The sequence below is a fragment of the Diceros bicornis genome, chromosome 4, assembly GCF_020826845.1.
Source record: "Diceros bicornis minor isolate mBicDic1 chromosome 4, mDicBic1.mat.cur, whole genome shotgun sequence".
In the NCBI taxonomy this organism is placed as follows: Eukaryota; Metazoa; Chordata; class Mammalia; order Perissodactyla; family Rhinocerotidae; genus Diceros; species Diceros bicornis.
In genome coordinates this window covers 2,125,265-2,145,366 of record NC_080743.1, presented here as the reverse complement: position 1 = coordinate 2,145,366, position 20,102 = coordinate 2,125,265, and the positions used below count along the sequence as shown (strand labels likewise).

Below are 20,102 nucleotides of genomic sequence, written 5' to 3'. Positions count from 1 at the left end.
TTTACTCCTACCAGCCTTTCCCTGCCCTGCTGTCTAATCTTCAGTGTCAATCAGTGGTAACTCTTTCTGCTCCTTCTTTTAGTATTGTACTCCTTGTTTCTAAATAAGACGTTCAGTCTTATTTTTCACTAAATCAATGTTAATTTTTTTTCATGTTTGTGATTATTATATAACTTTTTGCAGCTAAGCCATGTAGGCTACTATGATTTGACTCCCTCATTTGTTTTATATAACATTTTAGTTCCCTTAGAGTAGTTACATGATTTAGTTTTCCTGCGTTTCTTTGTGTTATTGCTAAAACTCTCTGTCAGGCTTCTTGCAGTACAGTGAATACATCAGATAATCAATCATTTCCCCCTTGCAGCTTTCTTGGCTCCCCTGCAACTACAATTTAAGTTAGTATGGCAGGGGAGGTTTTCTAGGCCACTAGGCTTACTGTACAGTTGTCATTTTGGAGCCTCTTTACCGTTATCCCAGAAACTCTCTTTGCATTTCTTTTGCAATGGACTCCTTATATCCCGTATTTTCTTTCTTGGTTTACCCATTTCACTGAGAACTTTCAGTGTCTTCTTGAAATAGGGTGTATGAGAGTAAATTTTTTGAGACCTTTTATGTGTGATTAATAGCTTTATTTTACCGTTACTCCAGAATTGATAGTTTTGTTGGGTACAGAAGTCTAAGTTGTAAATAAATTTTTGTCAGAATTTTGAAAACATGACTCAACTGTCTTCTGGCTTTAAATGATGCTTTTGAGTAGTCTAATATTGTTCTGACTGCTTATCCTTTGTTTCTGTCTTATTTTCTCTCTGAGGGCTTTTTTGAGTTGTATCTCTGGTGTTCTGAACTTTCATGTGATGTGCTGAGAGGAAAACATTTATTTAGTGCTTTATAGTATGTAAATTGTTTTCATTTATTTTATTGTGTCATAGGAATCTTATAAATTATATAATTCTGGCAGTATTATTTATTTATCTCTACTTATAGGTAAGAAAAATAAGGCTAAGATTAAGAAACTTATTTAGACTTGAACCCAGGTCGTCTTATTTTATTTTCTACATTCTTCATCCTTTGGTATAATAGGACAACCAACATTCATAATTATATATGGTATAAATAAAATTAAAATTCTAATTGATTGTTACATTTTAATGAAAGCAGGCAGAACATCTTTATTTACCTTATTATTTGCCTCAAAATGTATGTCATTATTTATCTTCATTTAATAATTTTTTTAATGTCCTAACAATTGACCTAAGTGTAACACTTGATAGAAATGGCATCCTAGAGTATTATGTCTATAAAGTAATGGAAACTAGGGCCAATATAGAAAATCTAGACATATTACAAGACTTGAATGGGAGTTGAGTAGAGAGCTTATACCAAGTGAGAAGACATTTTACTAAATAAGGTAGCATATTTTTTTCTCTTAAGTATGTATCCGGTTTTAATGCATCAGGTACTCCTCCTGGAGGAGATGGAAAACTTAATACACCAAAAGATTGAAGTGGATTTTATAAATTATATGTCAGTATGGTTTTGCTATATGAGTTTATGGAAATTGTGTAAACATGTTTTAGTAGCGGTTTAAGATAACTTGTTTGAATTTGTTTTTGGTTTTTATGATTAACTGCTTTCTCATTTGAAGTGTTTAGCTTCAGTAAGGATAATTTATTGTTCAAAAACTATCATTATTTTCTATTCTGGCAGTAAACTTTTCAAGTATAAGAATGATTTTATAGCAAATATTAGCTTAAGAATGATTTTGAGAGATCTTTTAATGTATCTCAGTGCCTTTATATTAGACTATATCTAAACCTCTATTAATTATAGAGCTGATACTCATTATTAGTGAAAGTAATATTGTAGGTGAAAAGCTTTTTGACAAATGATTCCTTAAATGTATAAGAAAGAACTATTCTTCTCTCACTATGACTAAACAGTTTATTTCCAGAGAATAGCAGAACAGCTAAGCTCATCAATAAAATTAGGTTTATTCCTATTCAATATTTATTGCATATGAATATTGATTTAGGCTTTAATATTTTTCATCAAATTAAGTTGGTTTCAGGTTAGAATTTTGCATAACCTTTTTTCTCTTTATGTACAGCCTGTAAGAACTCATATAAAATACTTCAACTCATTAACAAACATTGATAAATTGTGATATAGGATGTCAAAGTTATGAAGTTTCTTAGAGTATGGATATGATCATAGTGCTCTATTAGTAATACATTACCAGTGAAAGCTGTTGAAGCAAGAAGGATACATTATTTTGTTTAAAAAAGAGATTAATAATTTTCTAGTATAGGGATGTCTTCAGAGAAGTAAATAAAGTTAGGTATATGAGAATACAGAAGTAGAATTACGGTTACTATATTTTGTTGTTTTTTTTTCCTGTTGTTACTTTTTTTGCCAAAAAAGTTTCTTTCTTTTTAAAAAAGATATCATGATTATAAAGTTGACTTATGCTTTTAAAAAAAATCAATTTCTAAGTTATATAAATAAATAAAAGTTTTTGTGTTACTTGAAATGATATGGCCATATGCATATCTTATGAAAAATTGGGAGATGGGTTCCTGTGATCAATATTTTGTAACCATATTTTATTTTTAGAAATTATTTAAAACTGAGAATTGACTGGTTTTCCTTCTTTGAGCATGAGGATGATAAACGTACCCATATCTGAGAAATTTGTGAGGATTAAATAGGTTATTACATGTAAAGCTTTTTGCAAAGTGCATTGCAAATGTCAAATGCTCAGTAGAAGTTAAGTTGTTATTCTTACCACTGGCTTTATTAGATTACATTTACCCAAGTGTTACACAACCTGAGAGAGGATGGTTTGAAAGCATGAGGGTACTGTGCTTTACAGGTATAACTGGAAAGAGAAGGATTTAAAAAGGGAGGTTATCAAAGGCAGTAGTGGCCTGCTTTGTATTATTACTTGGGCCTTCAATTCATGAGATCTGAATGCTAAATCACATAGGTTGCTTCCTCTACTTAGTACTGTTAAAAAAATTTACTCTCATGGGCGGCTAATATTTTTAGAAATTCATAGTTTATTAAAAAAAACCTTTAACATATCTAGAAAATCTAGCATTGATAGAAATGATTTCAGAATGACAAAAGGGGATATATGACAACCTCAACAGATAACAGCTAACAAACGTATCATAAAAAATTTACATAAATTTCTATAAATATTTGCCAACTGAATTGTGCTAGATCACAATAATACTCTTCTAGCTTAGTTTGAATTCTTTTTACCTTCTGAGGTAAAAAAGTTCAAGGTAAGCCTTAATTTCTGGTAAGATACACTAGTGGTCATTATACAAACCTGTATGTGTGCATTTTCCCAGTGAATAATGTTTAAAAAAAGAAAGTAAAGTTGACACTAGGACTCCTTTCAGTTTATGTACATCCCTTATCTCATTAACTCTGCATAGCAGCCTACACAGAACCACTATGATTATCCCTGTTTTGTAGATGACAAAGCTTACATTCCAGAGGGTTCAAATTTGTATCTTAAAAAAACCAGAAATTTAAGCATTTTTATTGTGACTTTTAAGAAAATGTTTGCACATTATATTTATTTTTAGTATGAACTTGACTGTATTTTAAAGGGTCTTATGGGTTAAAAAGATAAAAAAAATTATCGTCTGAATAGAGGGAGAATGAATGGACACGATCGAAGCAAACATTTGACTGAGGTGAAAAATAGGAAAAAGAACTATTTTCTGAAAGTGACAGATTTCTTGTTGCTTAACAACTTTTGCTTCCAATTTTTGTGATTATTATCAGACAATTTAGAACAAGCTGTCTAAAAGGATATTTATAAAAATATATATTTTAGTTTAATTTTTTTTTACATTTTAAAACAATATACTTTTGAAGATTGAGATTTCTCAAAGATATTAAAAAAATCTATTATTAAACTATTCTTAAAGTTAGAGATTTTCACACTTGAATAAACTTTTTTTTTCCACACGTGGTTGTGAACGTATTCTTGTGTAGTATTAACCCAGGAGGGACTTGGTCTTCTCAAATCCTTTAGAGGGGTAAATGAGGATACACAGATATATGGTAGTTTCTAGCAATTAGGAAATGAATGACATGTTTCTTATTGTGCCAGACAAGTGGAGATGATGTATATCAAATGCTTGCTTTATCAAGGAAATACTTGTGCTATCACAGTATCACAGAGTAAATACTAGTGCAGTTGTTACTTCAAAATAACGAAATCAAGAGCCCTTTCCTACTGGTGGAAAAAAAATTTGAATATTGGAAGTCATCTGAAAGTTAGGTAATAGACTGTGTGTAATATTACTCATGTTCCAAATTTGTACTTGACGACCGCTGTTGCATTTGAGTTGTAAAGATCAAGGTACATATAACTCAGCCAAATGCTTGTGTGTTTTATTGACATCCAGTTTTTAAGAGAGATGTCACAGAGCACGTGCTCTTCTTGGCAAGATTGTTAGAGGTAGCCTCTTTCCCAATAATAGCCTTAGTTGTCATCACCTATTGAACTTGCATATCTTTATTTTTCTTCCAGTTTTTTGAAAGACTACATCTAGCAAATATGGTGTTACTAAGAAAGTAAGAATGAATGCAGTGGTTCGCACTAGTAACAATCAGTCTGAGAAACAGAATGAAAGCATGCAGTGGATTTTGATCTAGACCTTAGTTAGCAGTTAGGAATATGCCCCATACATATCTTAATAATCCTTTGTAAACCTGTTATTTGTGCATTAATCTGAATATAGTTTTAAACTTTTATAATGGAAAAGTACATACACGCACACAAGTAAATAGCACAATATGATTAACCTCCATTGTCATTCTTGTTTCGTCTTTTACCTGTCCCATTTTTTTCTACAGTACTTTAAAACAAAGCTTAGTCGTCATATCATTTCACCTGTCAATCCTTCAGTATATATTTCTAACAGATAAGGACTTTAAAAGAATTAGCCACAATAACATTTTAAATGTTTTATGATTGCTTTATAATTTTACCCTGTATCAGTTTTTCTCTTGAGTAGTTTAATAAGCTTATTTACTGATAGAATTTTTTCCCCTAAAATTTTGTTTCTAGGAACAGCTTGGCCAGTCAAAGTAAATGTATACTATTTATATTATGATATGAGAGCCGTGTAATTTGTGTTTCCTAAACTAGGTCATTATATGATGGTAGGTCTCCCTTTGGAGTGGGGGTTCTTAATATTTTTTGTGCCATAGTACCCTTTGGCAGTCTTATGAATCCTATGATCCTCTTTTTGGATAATGTTTTTAAATACATAAAATAAAATACAAAGGAAATCAATTACATTGAATTATAATTATCAAACTATTGAAGTTGTGATATGTGTTTTTAATTAATGAATTAAATAACAAGATCTAGCTGCAGGTCTAAAAACTACCATATTTTCTAAGTAGTAACAAGCACAAACAATATTTTGAGATATCTGCAATAGCTGTGATTTCTATTAATGACCAAGTCTCATATATTGCTAATACTGGTATGGTTAGTTTCATGCGTTCAAAATTTAAGGAAGTACAAATTTCAGTTTATGGTTCCTCGCTTTGGAGAGTGTTGATCTTTGTATTTATTTTTAGTCTTCATAGATGTCTCAAGCTATTGCCACACATTCCGCTGTTTTGGTTTTGCCCTAGATATATCACTCTGGCTTTTAGTCTGTCTCATTGGTCCTAGTTTATTTTAACTACAAAAATTCTTGAGTTGAGAGCTCTTTTTTGTAACATTTTAACATAGCCACCTAGGAGTTTTTAGTTGGGAGACCGCGTTTGGACATTATGGAGTGTTGTCTCCGACTCCGGGGGAAGGAGTCAAGTTCCAGAAGCAGTAGCAGGATGTGAAGAGAGCAGTTTTGTCTGTCTGTCCTGAGAATGAGTATTTTCAGTCAGGAAGCATTTGTACAGATTATTTACTTAAAGAGATGTGAAGAGCGATACCCAAGATCCAGTTTTTACAAGTAGATATATTTGTTTAGAACTTTATCGTTCATAAAACCATTCAAATACAGTATCTTAACTGATGGTTACAACAACTCTATGAAGTGGATTTGGCAAGGATATGATTATTCCCATATATGGGATATGGAAACTGAGACTTAGTTGCTTATTTGAAGATAAACAGAGCCTTACATCTTTAAGGTTGTAGATTATTGCTCTTTCAAATATAATTAATTATTTTGATAGATGGTTGTTCCTTGGGTTAAACTTATGAATTTAGAAATACAGTTTTTATGTTTTAGATGGAATTCTTGACTTTATATTTTGTAAAATGTCATTGAAACCTCATTTTATAAAGGCTTACTATGGGAGACTGTTAATCCTACTTTCATGACCTTTAACCTCACATTTCACACCAATTGAGTAATTGTGCCCTTGTTGATTTGCCATGAGAACACTTTGGACTTTGATAAAAGGGCCAACCATTCGGTCACTTCTTTGCAATCTTTTAAACTGCTATGTTGGATGATCACATACCTGCATACATAAATGCAACACTTGTGGTCGTTAGTGGTGGGAAAAAACACAAGGAAATTTGGTTATCCTGTAACAGGTGGAATACGTAACCATATAGATTTGGAAAACGTTCATAAAGGAGGCAAATAGTAGGTACTCAATAAATACCGTTAATGAGTACATTTTTGATTAATGAGTGAGTTAATTGATTTCCATGAGTTACACTGTTAGGAAAAAATGATACAAGCACGAAAACATGCTTGTATCTAAAATGACAGAGAGTGTGTAAATAGATTATACTACAATAGGTACCCCTGAAATGAGAAATGTGTGTACTTGCTCTCAGTAAAATTCACACTGGTTCAGAGTAAAGTCTTGGTTAAAAACTTTGCAGTAGTTCACTAAACCAAGTAGATTGACTATCTTTGGTGCTCTTGGAGTTTTTATTACTCTTTTTCAGAATTTTTATTACATGATTTGCCAAGTTTACTTTTCTGTCGCTTGCTAAGTGCCAGTTGAAGGGTACAGACAGTAATGCTGCTAGGTTTCAGAGAAAGGAGTCTCCATTTACTAGGATTTGTGGAAGAAGTAAGATTATCTGTACCTTGAAGTATAAATAGGACTTAACCAAGCAGAAAGGTATGGGGAGGCATTCCAGACAAATGGAATGGCATTAGGAAAGTATACAGGGGATGTTTAAAAGTGGATCATTTTGGTTAGAGCTCAGGGTTTGTGGTGGGCAGGAAATGGTTAAAGAGATAACTTGGAGTCAGATGATAGAAATCCTTGAATACCTGGAAGAGATTTGGATTTTGTTCTGTAGGCTTATGTTCTTCTAATTGGGGTACACGTTCTTGTGATGGCACAGCTATATGAGATAGTAAGTTCACAGGATAAACATGACATATCTTCTAGGAACATGACTTTTTGGAAGATTCGGGGAAGAAATAATTTTTTATATGAAGATAGATTTATGGAGTAGAAAATACAATTCACATGCAATTTTAAGATAAAAGCCTAAGATTTAAGATAAAAACCTAATAAGATTCTAAAAGAAATTTGTGCTTCTATCAAGCCATTTCATTCTGTAACTCCACAACCTGTAAGAATATGTTTTCATTATCCTCAGCTGTTAACACTCTTCTAATAGACAAGTTTGAAGAACATCGGTCACAGTAGTTTGTGGCCATTGTAAATTTGTTTTAGGACAATTGAGGGGAGATAGACATAAAATTAGGAGGCCAGGCAGGAGACTAGTTAATTCAAGGCTCAGGTTAAAGGCAGTCCTTGGTAGGTTTTTGGCAGTAGAAATGGGAAGAAAGTGTGTAAGATTAGGAGACTTTCCAAAAGAAGATTGTGTTGGATTTAGCGGCTTATGATCTAGGAGAGATGGTTGACAAAGTGAAGTGGAAAGCCACGATGTCTCCCGGGTTTCATGCTTCTATGACTGGAAGCGTGGTAGTGCCATTAGTGGATGTAAGAAGTAAAGAGGAGAGTGCGAAATTGCAAAGAGAGAGGAAGGACCAGCAGGCACCAGAAGGCGTTGATGAATTGTTATTTGATATGTTGGATTGAGAAGGCCGTAGGATATCAGAAGGAGAAGTGGCAGGTAGGCAGTGTAAGAAGGGGAACTGGAGGGAGGTCTGGGATGAATATATAGATTTGGGAACCTTATTCATGGATAATAGATGGGTCCATGAGGGTAGATAGAATTTCTGAGGGTCAGAGTAGAGGAGATGATTGAAGATTGTGCCTTGGCCCCCGGTACTAAATACTAGGAAGGAATAGGGCTATCAGGATGGATTCAGGTTAGGGAGAATCCTTGGAGAGTGTAGTAGTATTGTGGAAGCAAAAGGAAGGTCAAGTTTGAAAAAAGAATATTGTTATTAGTAAGTAGTGGAGAGATCTGAGGGAATGTGGACTGAGGAAAGCCCATTAGATTTGATAATCGTGAGTTAGTGGTGAAATTCAAACACTTTTGAAATTAGAACCATAAAGAAAAAAAACCCTTTCTCTTTCTCTACCAGAATTATCTCTCAATCTGAGCTTTATATACAGAAAAAACTTAGTATACCTAAAAGGAACAAAATGAAACGTACTGTGTGAGAATTGTAAAATATTGGAAAACAAATAGAGAAAGCAATTGGTATATTAATGTATTACTTTGCATTTGAAAGCTTCCATTTTTTTAGGGAAAAAAAGCCGTATTAGCATTCTGGCTCTAAAATGTCAATTTTGACAAGTTGGCTGTGGTTCTGAAAATTAAAATGTATTCTTGCCTTTATTCTCTTGTACTTTTTTGGAACAAGATATTTATATGGGATCCATATAGATCATACATATTTACATATGTCATATATCAAAAGTATATATGATGTATGTATTGGGTAATTTAAAATACATAATGCTGATAATTATTGACTAAAATGAGTCACTATATAACTTGGGCACGAAATCCTTTAAAAACGGGATTTAATTCAAAGTTTTACTTCTCTTTGGTCATTTCCTTAAAAACTTATTTAAAAATAAATACTGAGAAGTGATATTATGGTCAAAGGATCTATATAATCCTTGAGGATTTAGAATTTAAATCAGAATAATCCTCAGAATTTAAATCAAATAATCCTTGAGGATTTAGAATTTAAATCAGAAATAACATAATCATACTTCTATTGATACCAATAAAAGAGCACAATAATTTAAATTTCCATAATTGGGGGACTGAGTCTTTATTGAGTTTGGAAGCATACATATGTGTCTGTCAGGCTATTTAAACATTCAGTAACTTGTTACGATTGTTTTTGTTCCTGAGGAAGATTCGCCCTGAGCTAACATCTGTGCCAGTCTTCCTTTATTTTTTACGTGGTTCACTGCCACAGCATGGCTGACGAGTGGTGTAGGTCCGTGTCCAGGATTCGAACCCGTGAACTCAGGCCACTGAAGCTGAGTGTGCCAAACTTAACCACTAGGCCATGGGGCTGGCCCCTTGTTATGATTTTTAATTCTATTTGAAAACCTACACATAAGTATTAGACTCGTATCATGTCCAGGGGGCATAAATTATTCAGCGTTAACTTGATGCTACAAATACGTTCATTCTTATTGTATTCTGAAAAGATCCCTTTAAAATTGTTTTCATGGTATTAAGTGTTAAAATATATAAAATGTATGCAATATAGATAAGTTAACAAATATGTTAAGGTTCAGTGATACCTGATACTAAAGTCAATATGACTTAGTAATCATGGTCTACTGCATTGTTAAGACAGTGACTCTATTTCAATACAATATTTCACCCTACTTCATTTGGCTTCAAGTTTAGAGTTTTAGCAAGACAACTAGTTTTTTAAACTGAAGAAGTTGTGAAATTAGCCCACATGATGACTTTTAAAATAAAAGCTTTGTAAGTTTTTTATTTAAAAAAAGTTATTTAAAAATTTACCCATTGGTTAAAATTTAGATTGTGACCATCTAAAATTGATTCCCACATCACAAAATATATGAATAAATGATATCATAAGAATTTTGATTGAGAAAGGTAAATGGTGTTCTTTGAGGTCATGTGACAATATGTTTAAAGTTGGTAGTGGTTTTAAAATAAGGAATCTATTTCTAAAACCTTCTATTAGGGATTTAATACCAGGTTATTAAACCACAGTAACTTGGGATGAGTGTAATATTTATTTCATTGGCTTTTTAACTTGCCTCAGTTCATTCAAAGCTTTCTTTCTTTTTTTTTTTTTTTTTTGTGAGGACGATCAGCCCCGAGCTAACATCCATGCCAATCCTCCTCTTTTCGCTGAGGAAGACCCACCCTGAGCTAACATCTATTGCCAATCCTCCTCCTTTTTTTTTCCCAAAGCCCCAGTAGATAGTTGTACGCCACAGCTGCACATCCCTCTAGTTGCTGTATGTGGGACTCGGCCTCAGCATGGCCGGAGAAGTGGTGCATCGGTGCGCGCCTGGGATCCGAACCCCGGGCCGCCAGTAGCGGAGCGTGTACACTTAACCACTAAGCCACTGGGCGGGCCCCCATTCAAAGCTTTCTGAATCTTTTGGATGGATCAACATTTTGGTTGATTTGATAGAGTAGAATCTTCCATTTTGAGACTTCCAGCATATTCCTCTTCTCCACTCTGGCTTAGTTTTTGATCTTGGCTTGTTATATTTACCATTTAGGTTGTTTTCCCCACATACATCATGCCACCACCAGCCTCCTAGAGAAGACAGATATGGAATTTAATGGATACAAACTCATACGTAGTCACTGTTATTATATTTCCCCATGAATATATCTTCATTTCTTATAAATATGACAGTATTGTATGCATGTATCCCAGTTTTAAATAATCTGTAGAAGCCTCATATACACCATCAAAAATTTAATATCAGGGCCAGCCTGGTGGGGGGCTGGCCTGGTGGCATAGCGGTTAAGTGCGTGCGCTCCACTCTGGCGGCCCGGGGTTCAGATCCTGGGCGCGCACCAGTGCGCGGCTTGCCAAGCCATGCTGTGGTGGCGTCCCACGTAAAGTGCAGGAAGATGGGCACGAATGTTAGCCCAGGGCCAGTCTTCCTCAGCATAAAGAGGAGGATTGGCGACAGATGTTAGCTCAGGGCTAATCTTCCTCACACACACGCACACAAAAAAAATTTACTATCTGAGAAAGATTAGTGGTAAAATACCTAGTTGAACTAGAACAAAATGAATACTTATGTTAAGAGGTTTTTACCTATAGAGAAAATGTTTATTTGGGATTCAGATTTTAAAGAGTGGTTGTAGATATTAGTTAATACTTTGGAAAGATATTTTGAAGATGTGAAAGTAAAGTACTGATATTAGGAAAAGGATACCTGAATAACTTTCTTGACAATTGAATTGTCCTTTTGCTTTGTGATCCCAAGTGGAAAACACCAAATCTTTGTGTTCTGGGAGTGCATTGGGGACATTGGCAGTAATCTCACTTAGGTGTAGCGTATAGTTGGTTTCATGATTTCCCAAGTGAAAAGAATATTCAATATAATGCTTGTTGTCTTTCCAGTCTTCTAGCTCAATTCTTAAAATGTAATTAGATTGCTTTACAATGGAGTATATCTTCTCTAGGCCCAACCAAAATTCTCCTGAAAAGAAAAGTAAAAATCTGTTGATGCTAACTGCATATTAGGCACTGACAGTTTTTTTGAGAATGTTTTTTATTGGTGCAAGTAATGAGTTGTTTTAGTCTTGAATCTCTTGGTTATTTTAGAGTCTCTTAAAATGTTTCTTTTTAAACCAATTTTATTGCAGATAGGTATATGTACAAACAATGTTAAAAGTATTAATAGGCCTGCCTAAAATCTGATTATCATTTCTGAAATGGGTATTATGAGACATATTTCACAAGTGAAACATCTTAGGCTGTTATAGATATTTTTAGGTCTGTTCATTGGTAGGATATTATCTCACTTCTAGGTCCGTATATGTGCTGGCTTTACTGTCAGCTATTTATTAATACCCATATACTGTCAAGAGATTTAGGTATTCCCAGAGACATGGATAATAATAATAATATCATTTTCTTCAAATATAGACTTGGCCTTTGATATTTGCTTGATATATATGTTTTCCTTGTAGAAAGAGAAGTGAATAGAATTTAAAAAACTTTTTAAATTTAAAAGCATAATTCTTAATAACTTTTCTTTATAACTTTAAAAATTAGTTTTATTTGGAATTAAAAGCACAGCATAAATACAAATAGATCTCTCTGTAATTATCACAATCCTTTTTATTAAAATATTTAAGGAAAAAATGTCAAAATTTCCTTATTGCTATTGAATTAGTAGGAGACTTCATTTTAAGGATTACAAGTACAAATGGCTTACTTTCTTATAAAAATAAATGAGTACTCTGGACTTCACTGTCTTTTATTTTTGGGTGACACTCACTCTTAGAAGAACATTTGGAGCTACAAAACATCACTGAGCATGCCTTTTAGTTAGGGATTTAACTGGCAGTTTGAATACAGAGTTTTTTAAATGGTCAAATAGTACTGTTTAAAAATTGGATATAATGAGGAATGTTTTTCACTTTATAAATGGGTATTTGTACATTATTTATGGATTTTTATAATGTGCGTTTTGGATTTTAAACCTCTGTTATTTATTTTTATTTTATTTTATTTTTTATTTTGTGATCAAAATATAGTAATTTGCATTAACTATTTTAAACTACACATTCTATAATATACATTTATATTTAAATAATTGAAATCTAAACATTTTGTACTGCACGTCTGACAGCTTCCTTGTCCCTTCCAACCTCCAAATAATTGATATCTAAAATGTTAATAAAAAAGTCGAGTTACCAGTGATAAGGATGCTTTTCTTTGTAGTCATTCATAGCATTTACCACTTACCAAAGCACATAGCACTTAATCAAAATTGTCATTGTAGTTATGATAATTAGAAGCCATTGAATTAAATTGTAGTAAGTATAATTAAGAACAGACCGTAATTGTGATAAGTATAATTCAAATAAAGACAATTGTAATAAGTGTAATTACTAACAGATGTGTAATTATTTGTTAAAAGTTCTTTGAAGGCCAGGACTGTTCCTCATTTATTATTGCATTCCTAGTTCCCAGTCAGAATGAATGAATGTACGAAGTCATCTTACCATCAAGCCTCCCAAAACCATATTTGTAGTTTTCCCAAGATTCATTGAAGTTTTGTGATCCGTCTATTCGGCGTTGAATTAATATCCATGAACTACCTGAATATAATGAACGAAATTGTGTATTTTTAGTAGATTGATGCTGACAGATGTAGTAAAATACTGCTTTTTTGGTTTGGTTTTAATTGGTATCTGTATAAGGTAGTTATTAATGTTGTTATGGTAATAATATTTTATTATTTATTATGGTCCCAAGAAGTTAAGTGAAGGGCAACTAATGAATGTCTTATGGACAGTCATTTCAGATTATTTTATGGAAAAAGATGGAGAATATTGAATAAATGCGTGAGTAAATACATAAATAAACAAGACAAATATAAGTACTAGATCTGTGTAACTACTCATGTTGTATATATGTGTATATATATAATTTTATTTATGTATTTAGAACAGAGATAACAGGATTAGCCTTACTAACAGGCAGTGAGTAACCTGAGCTAACTCTTGTCCATTTTCTCCCTAGGCTAGTTTTACCTGATCTGACATCGCAGTAGACATTAAAAACTTGCGAGTTGCTGGGTCTAATGGAATAGATGCCACTTGTGTGTTCGCCTCTGTTGTAAATGGTGGTACAATCAGCAGGAATGTCTAGAATCAACAGAATGTTATTACATAAGATACAGTAATAAGAATGATACCTTTAGAGCTTGAGGTTTTACTTGGCATTTTATGGAATTGTGGTGAATGTAGTCTTTAGCCTTTGTCAGTAATGTATTACTAAAAAAGAACTAAAAAAGACTTTATGCTAAAGCATTTTTATTAGATGGCATGTTATGCAGAGTGTCAAAATAGTTGTTACCAAACTGATTTCTTTTTAAGAAAAGCAACAAAATGAGAATTTTAAACACTTTTTTTTTGCTAGATACAGTAAGAATATAAATAAAATATCACAGACATTAGTATAGTGCTTGGTACATAGCAGGTAGTCAACAGATATATGTGTAAAGAGTGAACATATATGGAGGAAGCTAACAGAAGCCTTTTTTTCTGTATGAATTACATAAAACATAAATGTGTTTTGAGAGTATATCATTTTGTTGAAGTTTGGTTGGGAATGGGTTGAGACTTTGTTCCTCCATCTTTTTGTTTTTCTTATGAAAAATTTCAAGCAAACAGGAAAGTAGAAAGAAGCATTGAAGAGAGCACCATACTCTTTCCATCTGTATTCAACAATTGTTAACATTTTGCCATATTTGCTTTATAAATACACATACATACAAATATGTATTTTGCTGTGCTATTTGAAAGTAATTTGCAAACATCATGACCCTTAAGCTCTTAGATAGTTTAGCATGCATCTCTTAAATGTGAGATTATTCTCTTACATAACTGCAATACCATTATTACATCTAAGAAAATAATAATTCTATATTATCTAATATCAAGTCTATATTCATATTTCCCTTATTGTCTTAAGAATGTGTTTTATAGGGTTTGAAAAAAACCTACCAGGATCCAATTTAGGTTGACACATTTTATTTGGTGGATTTGTCCCTTTACTATCTTTTAGTCTAGAGCAGCCCCTGAGAATAAGGATTTTTGATGGAAATGTTGAAGATAGAAGAATTTGATGATAATAGCTTCAAGAAGAAAACCCACCATATTATCTTACCATTGTGCTCTACGTTTTTTGTTTCATTCAAGTGAAGAGAGGGAATAGTTCTTGGTGCTCTTGGTTTAGAAGAAAGAGAATTTTCTGTGGATTCTTGAATACCAGTTCTTCTTAACTGATAAAAGAATATAAGTTTACTTTAAAAAATGGTACTGAATATACAGTTAGGGGAGTCTGAATGAGGATATTAAAAATACAACTAATATGCGTCTTTTTAGTTCATAATATGTTAATTCCTTTGGTGTTAAGAGGATAAACAGTGTTATACAGATTGTACAGATTACCTGTTCTCAAAATATTTAATCAGGCACATTATTTAAAAGAGTTCATAAATATGGGGGAAGAAAGGGAGCAAGGCAAAAAACAGAAATTGGTCAAAAAACAGCAAGTCCAAAGGCAGAGACTTTGCTTAGAATATTTTCATATGTTCTGTTTATTTATATGAATAGAATATATATTCTATTCAGTAACACAGGCAGATTTTAAATTTAATAATTCTCAGTTATAGGTCTTACTGATTCTCAGACCTGCTGTAAGGGCATAGCACATAGTTTAAAAACAAGGCTGCTTTCTTGATGAGTTTTTTTGTGTGTGTGAGGAAGACTGGCTGTGAGCTAACCTCTGTCAATCTTCATCTTTTTGCTGAGGAAGATTAGCGGTGAGCTAACATCTGTGCCCATCTTCCTCTATTTTGTATATGGGATGCCGCCACAGCAGGGCATGATGAGGGGTGCATTGGTCCGCGCCCAGGATCCGAACCTGCCAACACTGGGCCGCTGAAGCCGAGCACGTGAACTTAACCACTATGCCACTGGGCCAGCCCCTCTTGATAGTTTTTGACATGTAAACATATCTGTAGAGGAACAAATTGGCAGGCTTATTTGCTTACTTTCAATATAGTCAATATTTCATTGTCTATTAGTTTAGCAATATAACAGTTTATTTTTATTTAAAATGCGCTGGGTTTGCAATTTACCGACTGATGACTTTTCTTACTGATGGCCTGAGAAAAGCAGAGTATGTGAAATCTTGTGTTATTAGGGATAGTTTTTGATGCCAGCATAAATGGCATTTCCTAGGGCCTAATTCATGAGGATCTGTTGTAAAGTGCACTTACTGGGGATTAGTCTTTCCTATTAAGTAACTGTGTGATCTTAAAGTCACTTAACTTTTTAGAGTTTTGGTTTCTTAATTTAAATTTGAGGAAATTGGATCAGATGATCTGAGGCTTCTCCCAACTCAAAAATTTATTGTTTTGAATTCTTCATACATTTTATTATTAGACAGAGTGTATATCATCTTATAATAGTGACATTTTGCTTTTGTGAGCAGGTTCATTTAATCATAATAAAAGATACAGGAAAAAATAATTTAGAAAAATAACAAAGAAATTATGGAAATCAGAAGTAGTTGGCAAAAAACTTTTTGGACAATTAGTAAAAATAACCTACCAAATTATGATTCATAATAACCTAGCAAAAATAACCTACTAAAATTGAGTCATAAAATTACTGCAACATAATGATATGTTTGTTTAACGGAAATTGGTAATAACATTTGTTTTATAATTCTTGGGAACTATTTTTTATTACTGGTTTCTCTGGGTCTATATTATTTTTGGAACTCTCTTGAATGGCTGTTTAATAGTGTTACTAATGAATATTTTTGAACTATGGTGCTATATATTGGAATGCTTAGATTCTGACATACCTTTATTCTAAAAAGGTATCTCTCTTCTTCACCTAGCCAGTTCTTTACATTGTAGGTTAATTATATTGTTGGGTGTTGAAATTTAATTATCAGGCACACAGTTTCTAATAATAAAAATAATAATAATCATAAGTTTTTATTGACTTCTCTGTGCTGAATATGACATTACCTTTATTAATTACTGAATTATATTCATTGAGTGTATATTTATTGAGTGCCTACTATGTGTCTGACAGTGTTCTATATTCTGGGGCTACCTCAATAGAAATAATGGAAGAAAATCTCTGCTCATGGAGCTTACATTCTAGAGCAGCGACAGACTAAGATAAATAACAAAAATGTGTATTATGTTACATAGAGGTAACTATTAAGGAAAAAAAGAGATTAATGAAGGAGGTAGCAGATTTCAAGGATGGAAGTAGGGGACTGTAATTTTTGATTAAGTGACCTGGGAGGGTGTCATTGAAAATTTTCTATTTGATAAAGACCTAAAGGAATGTGAGTGGGCCATGTAGATACCAGGGAGAAGAGCATTCCAGACAGAGGAAACAGCAAGGGCAGAGGCCCTGAGATGGCAGCATGTTTTATGTGTTTGAGTAACAGTGAAGGGGCCAGTGTGGCTGGAGCAGAGGAGATGACTCCAGGGAGATAATAAAGGGTCATCTGGGGTCTTAGGAGCCACTGTGAGTGAGATGGGTTTTGAACAAAGACAGACGTGACCTAATTTAAATTTTCATAGATTTATTTTGGCTTCTATATTGAAGATATACTTTATATGAATTAATTCTTTTTTTCTCGCAACAATCTTATAAGATAGGTTCTGTTATTTTTGTCATAGAATAAGTGAGGAAACTGAGAGACAGAGGGCTTAAGAAATTATTCAAGGTCACACAAAGTTTTCGAGCCAAGCTTCAAACCCAGGTAGTTTATTAGCTTCAGAGCCTACAGTCTTAACAGTCATGCTGCTGTGATCCTTTTATTCAGTATCCAACTATAATTATTTTAAATAATTTTAGGGTCCAGTGTTTCCATAAATGTAAATTTTATGTAAAAGATTGGACATACATTAAATGTTGACTTACCTGATTTTCTATTTCTTTTATTTGACTGTGCTGTTGGTTTAATTGTCTATATTGTTCTTCCATGGTCTGGAGAAGATCTTTGATGCTATTATCTTGCTGTTCTACAAAAGTCTGGACATAGATTGTAGGTTGGTTAGAAGTTTCTTTCTTTCTTTTTTCTTTTTTGTTAAACTAGACTTTTTAAAATTTCCTGTAACACTATCACAATCTAATTTTTTTAAACTAATAGTGGATTAGGAAAATGAATATTGGCAATCATTTTTCCCTTGTATGCTTCTTTCAAATAGTACTTTTGTTTTTATGTTTTGTTTAAAATGTACCATCTCTAAAATCTGATTTCCTGAACTTTAAACTCCTTCAATGAAGTAAAAACCCCAGTATTTTAATAGGAATGAATCTTTACCATTTACTGTATTACTTTTATCCATTTTAAACATGGGAAAATAGTTTCAAAGTTAGATTCCTTTAACTTTTTACTTGCCTCCAATAATTTGCAATACTGTAATAATTTAGTGTTCTAAATTTTATTACTTTGTAATTTTCATTGAAATGTAAAGTTTAATTGTTTTCATATTTAATGTTAGGAAAACATAAAAACCAACTTGAAATTATGATGGGAAATTTTATTTTCTGAAGGCTTTTTTTCTTGAGAAAAATAAAGTATTTCAACAATGCAATAAAGTATTTCAAGTAGCATGTCTTAAAGTATTTTTTTAAAAGATCCATATTGAAAACATAATCATGAACACTCTGGATTCTACTTACTTGAAGTGAAGTTACTTCTGGGTGTTCCTGATTTTCAGGTTGATTTTTAATGAACTTGGTTAATTGCCCCTCCAAATATTTCACTTTTTGTCGAAGTAGACTTTTTTCTTCTAGGAGGCTTTCAAGTTTTGAGTTGAGCTCAAGTGACATATTCTTCACTTCTTCATTTTTGACTTGCAGTTTGGATGTAGTTCTTTTAAGTTCCTTTTCTTCTTCTTTGATTTCATTCATTTGCAGTGATAGATCATAAAAAGACTGATCAAATATGTTGAGTTTTTGAAATATGTCATTAATTTGGCCCTTAGTCTTGTGGACAAAGTCTTTAAGACCATGTCCTAACTGAAGGAGGCCATTGGCTAAAATTTTTACATCATCTAACATAGCAAATTTTGATTTTGGCTCTGGAGATACAGAATCAGATGATGAATAGTCTTGATCAATTCTGGAAGAAATAACTAGAGGAGCAATAAAAAGAAAGAGCTTAATCGTGTACATTTTTATCCTATTATTCAATTGCAAGCAATTTGGAACTAGTTTTCTCCTGTAAGCAGACCTAGACTTCTAAACTCTCTCTATATCACTATTTGCCACATAAATGGTAAGGTTGGCAAGTGAATATAGTTAATTATTAAGCTGTGTAAACTTGTAGGAATGTAACCTTCCACATTGAGTTAGAACAATGCTAAATGAAATCAACGAAATGAGCAACTAACTTAATAAGTCATTTTAAATTGTATTTAATTTAGCTGTATTATAAACTGCACTTTCAGTGTTATGAGATCTACCTGTTTTTAAAAGCTCATTTTAACTTGTCATGATTTTTCAAGATTTACAGGTAAAAACCAAACTCTTTTGACTGGTAAATTCATCATGAAAGTTGAGGAAAAATTAATGAGTTAAGTATGCATTTCCCAAATTGTTATTTTAGTTTGTATGGAAACAGTGACCCATCCCCAAAAATGCCTTCTCTGATAAGACTTCTTCCACTTCTTCGGGTGGTATTAATGGCTGTCAATGCTGCATTCCCATGGTATTCTGTATAAGCTAACATATGATTATATAGTCCTTATTATTTGTCACTATAATTGTTTATTAGTATGTCTTTTTGCTTCAGATGCTCTATCTTAACCATGTTTGTATATTATCACAAAATCCCATACATAATAAGTATCATTAAAAGGCATTTCACCCCTTTTCTCCATGATATTCTGTCTAGCTTCTTTTCCATGTGCCCACTGAAAGACCAATAGATATGTGGTCTTCTAAGGTTAAACCAGAATTAAATACTTCCAGTGTCAGAAACTATTTGCCCATTATAAATTTTTCTGAAGTTTGTGAGCTTGGTAACAATGTTGATAATATAAATTTAACAAAACCCCCAAAATAGTAGTATATTTAAAAATTAATGTTCCCCACTGTGCTTCTAACTTAGTGTTAAAAGGAAAAATACTAAATGCTTCAGTAAATTATGAATGATTATTCTTCTTGAGTGTTCATATTAAGAACTTTATGAGAAAATCAATCTTTTAAAAATGCCTTATCTTGACAAATTAATAGAGTCAAATTGTGCAGTGTGTGGGCTCTGGAATCAGACTAGTCTGTCTCCAAAAGCCAGCTCTAGCTGTCTGGCCCTGGACTAGTTACTTAACGTCTCCATACCTTAGTCTCCTCATCTCTAAGTTGGGGTAGTTATAGTACATACTTAATAGAGTTATGAGAATTAAGAGAAGTAATA

The 20,102-nt window shown here is 32.7% G+C and overlaps 2 protein-coding genes across 8 annotated transcripts in view; one reads left to right on the top strand and one right to left on the bottom strand.

The window, feature by feature from the left end:
• The window catches only part of DOCK7 (dedicator of cytokinesis 7), a 185,707-nt gene that overhangs the window by 55,454 nt on the left and 110,151 nt on the right, over nucleotides 1-20,102 (top strand). The window lies entirely within an intron of this gene.
• On the bottom strand, nucleotides 7,206-18,939 carry ANGPTL3 (angiopoietin like 3). The gene is made up of 8 exons (XM_058538165.1): nucleotides 18,368-18,939; nucleotides 17,603-17,713; nucleotides 14,811-14,925; nucleotides 13,673-13,786; nucleotides 13,142-13,237; nucleotides 11,341-11,607; nucleotides 10,500-10,706; nucleotides 7,206-7,357 (listed from the first exon to the last, which is right to left on the bottom strand). Exons 1-8 carry the CDS (start codon nucleotides 18,860-18,862, stop codon nucleotides 7,206-7,208), a joined length of 1,557 nt encoding a protein of 518 aa, XP_058394148.1. The 5' UTR covers nucleotides 18,863-18,939.

Excerpts from the sequence above, each read along its gene's own strand:
- ANGPTL3 (XM_058538165.1), bottom strand. The coding sequence starts at position 18,862 with ATGTACACGATTAAGCTCTTTCTTTTTATTGCTCCTCTAGTTATTTCT. Across the intron at positions 13,238-13,672 it reads CTACTGCGATGTCAGATCAG|GTAGTTCATGGATATTAATT; the intron begins GTAAAACTAGCC and ends CATTATATTCAG. Across the intron at positions 7,358-10,499 it reads GCCCGCCCAGTGGCTTAGTG|CTGTGCCATCACAAGAACGT; the intron begins GTTAAGTGTACA and ends TATCTCATATAG.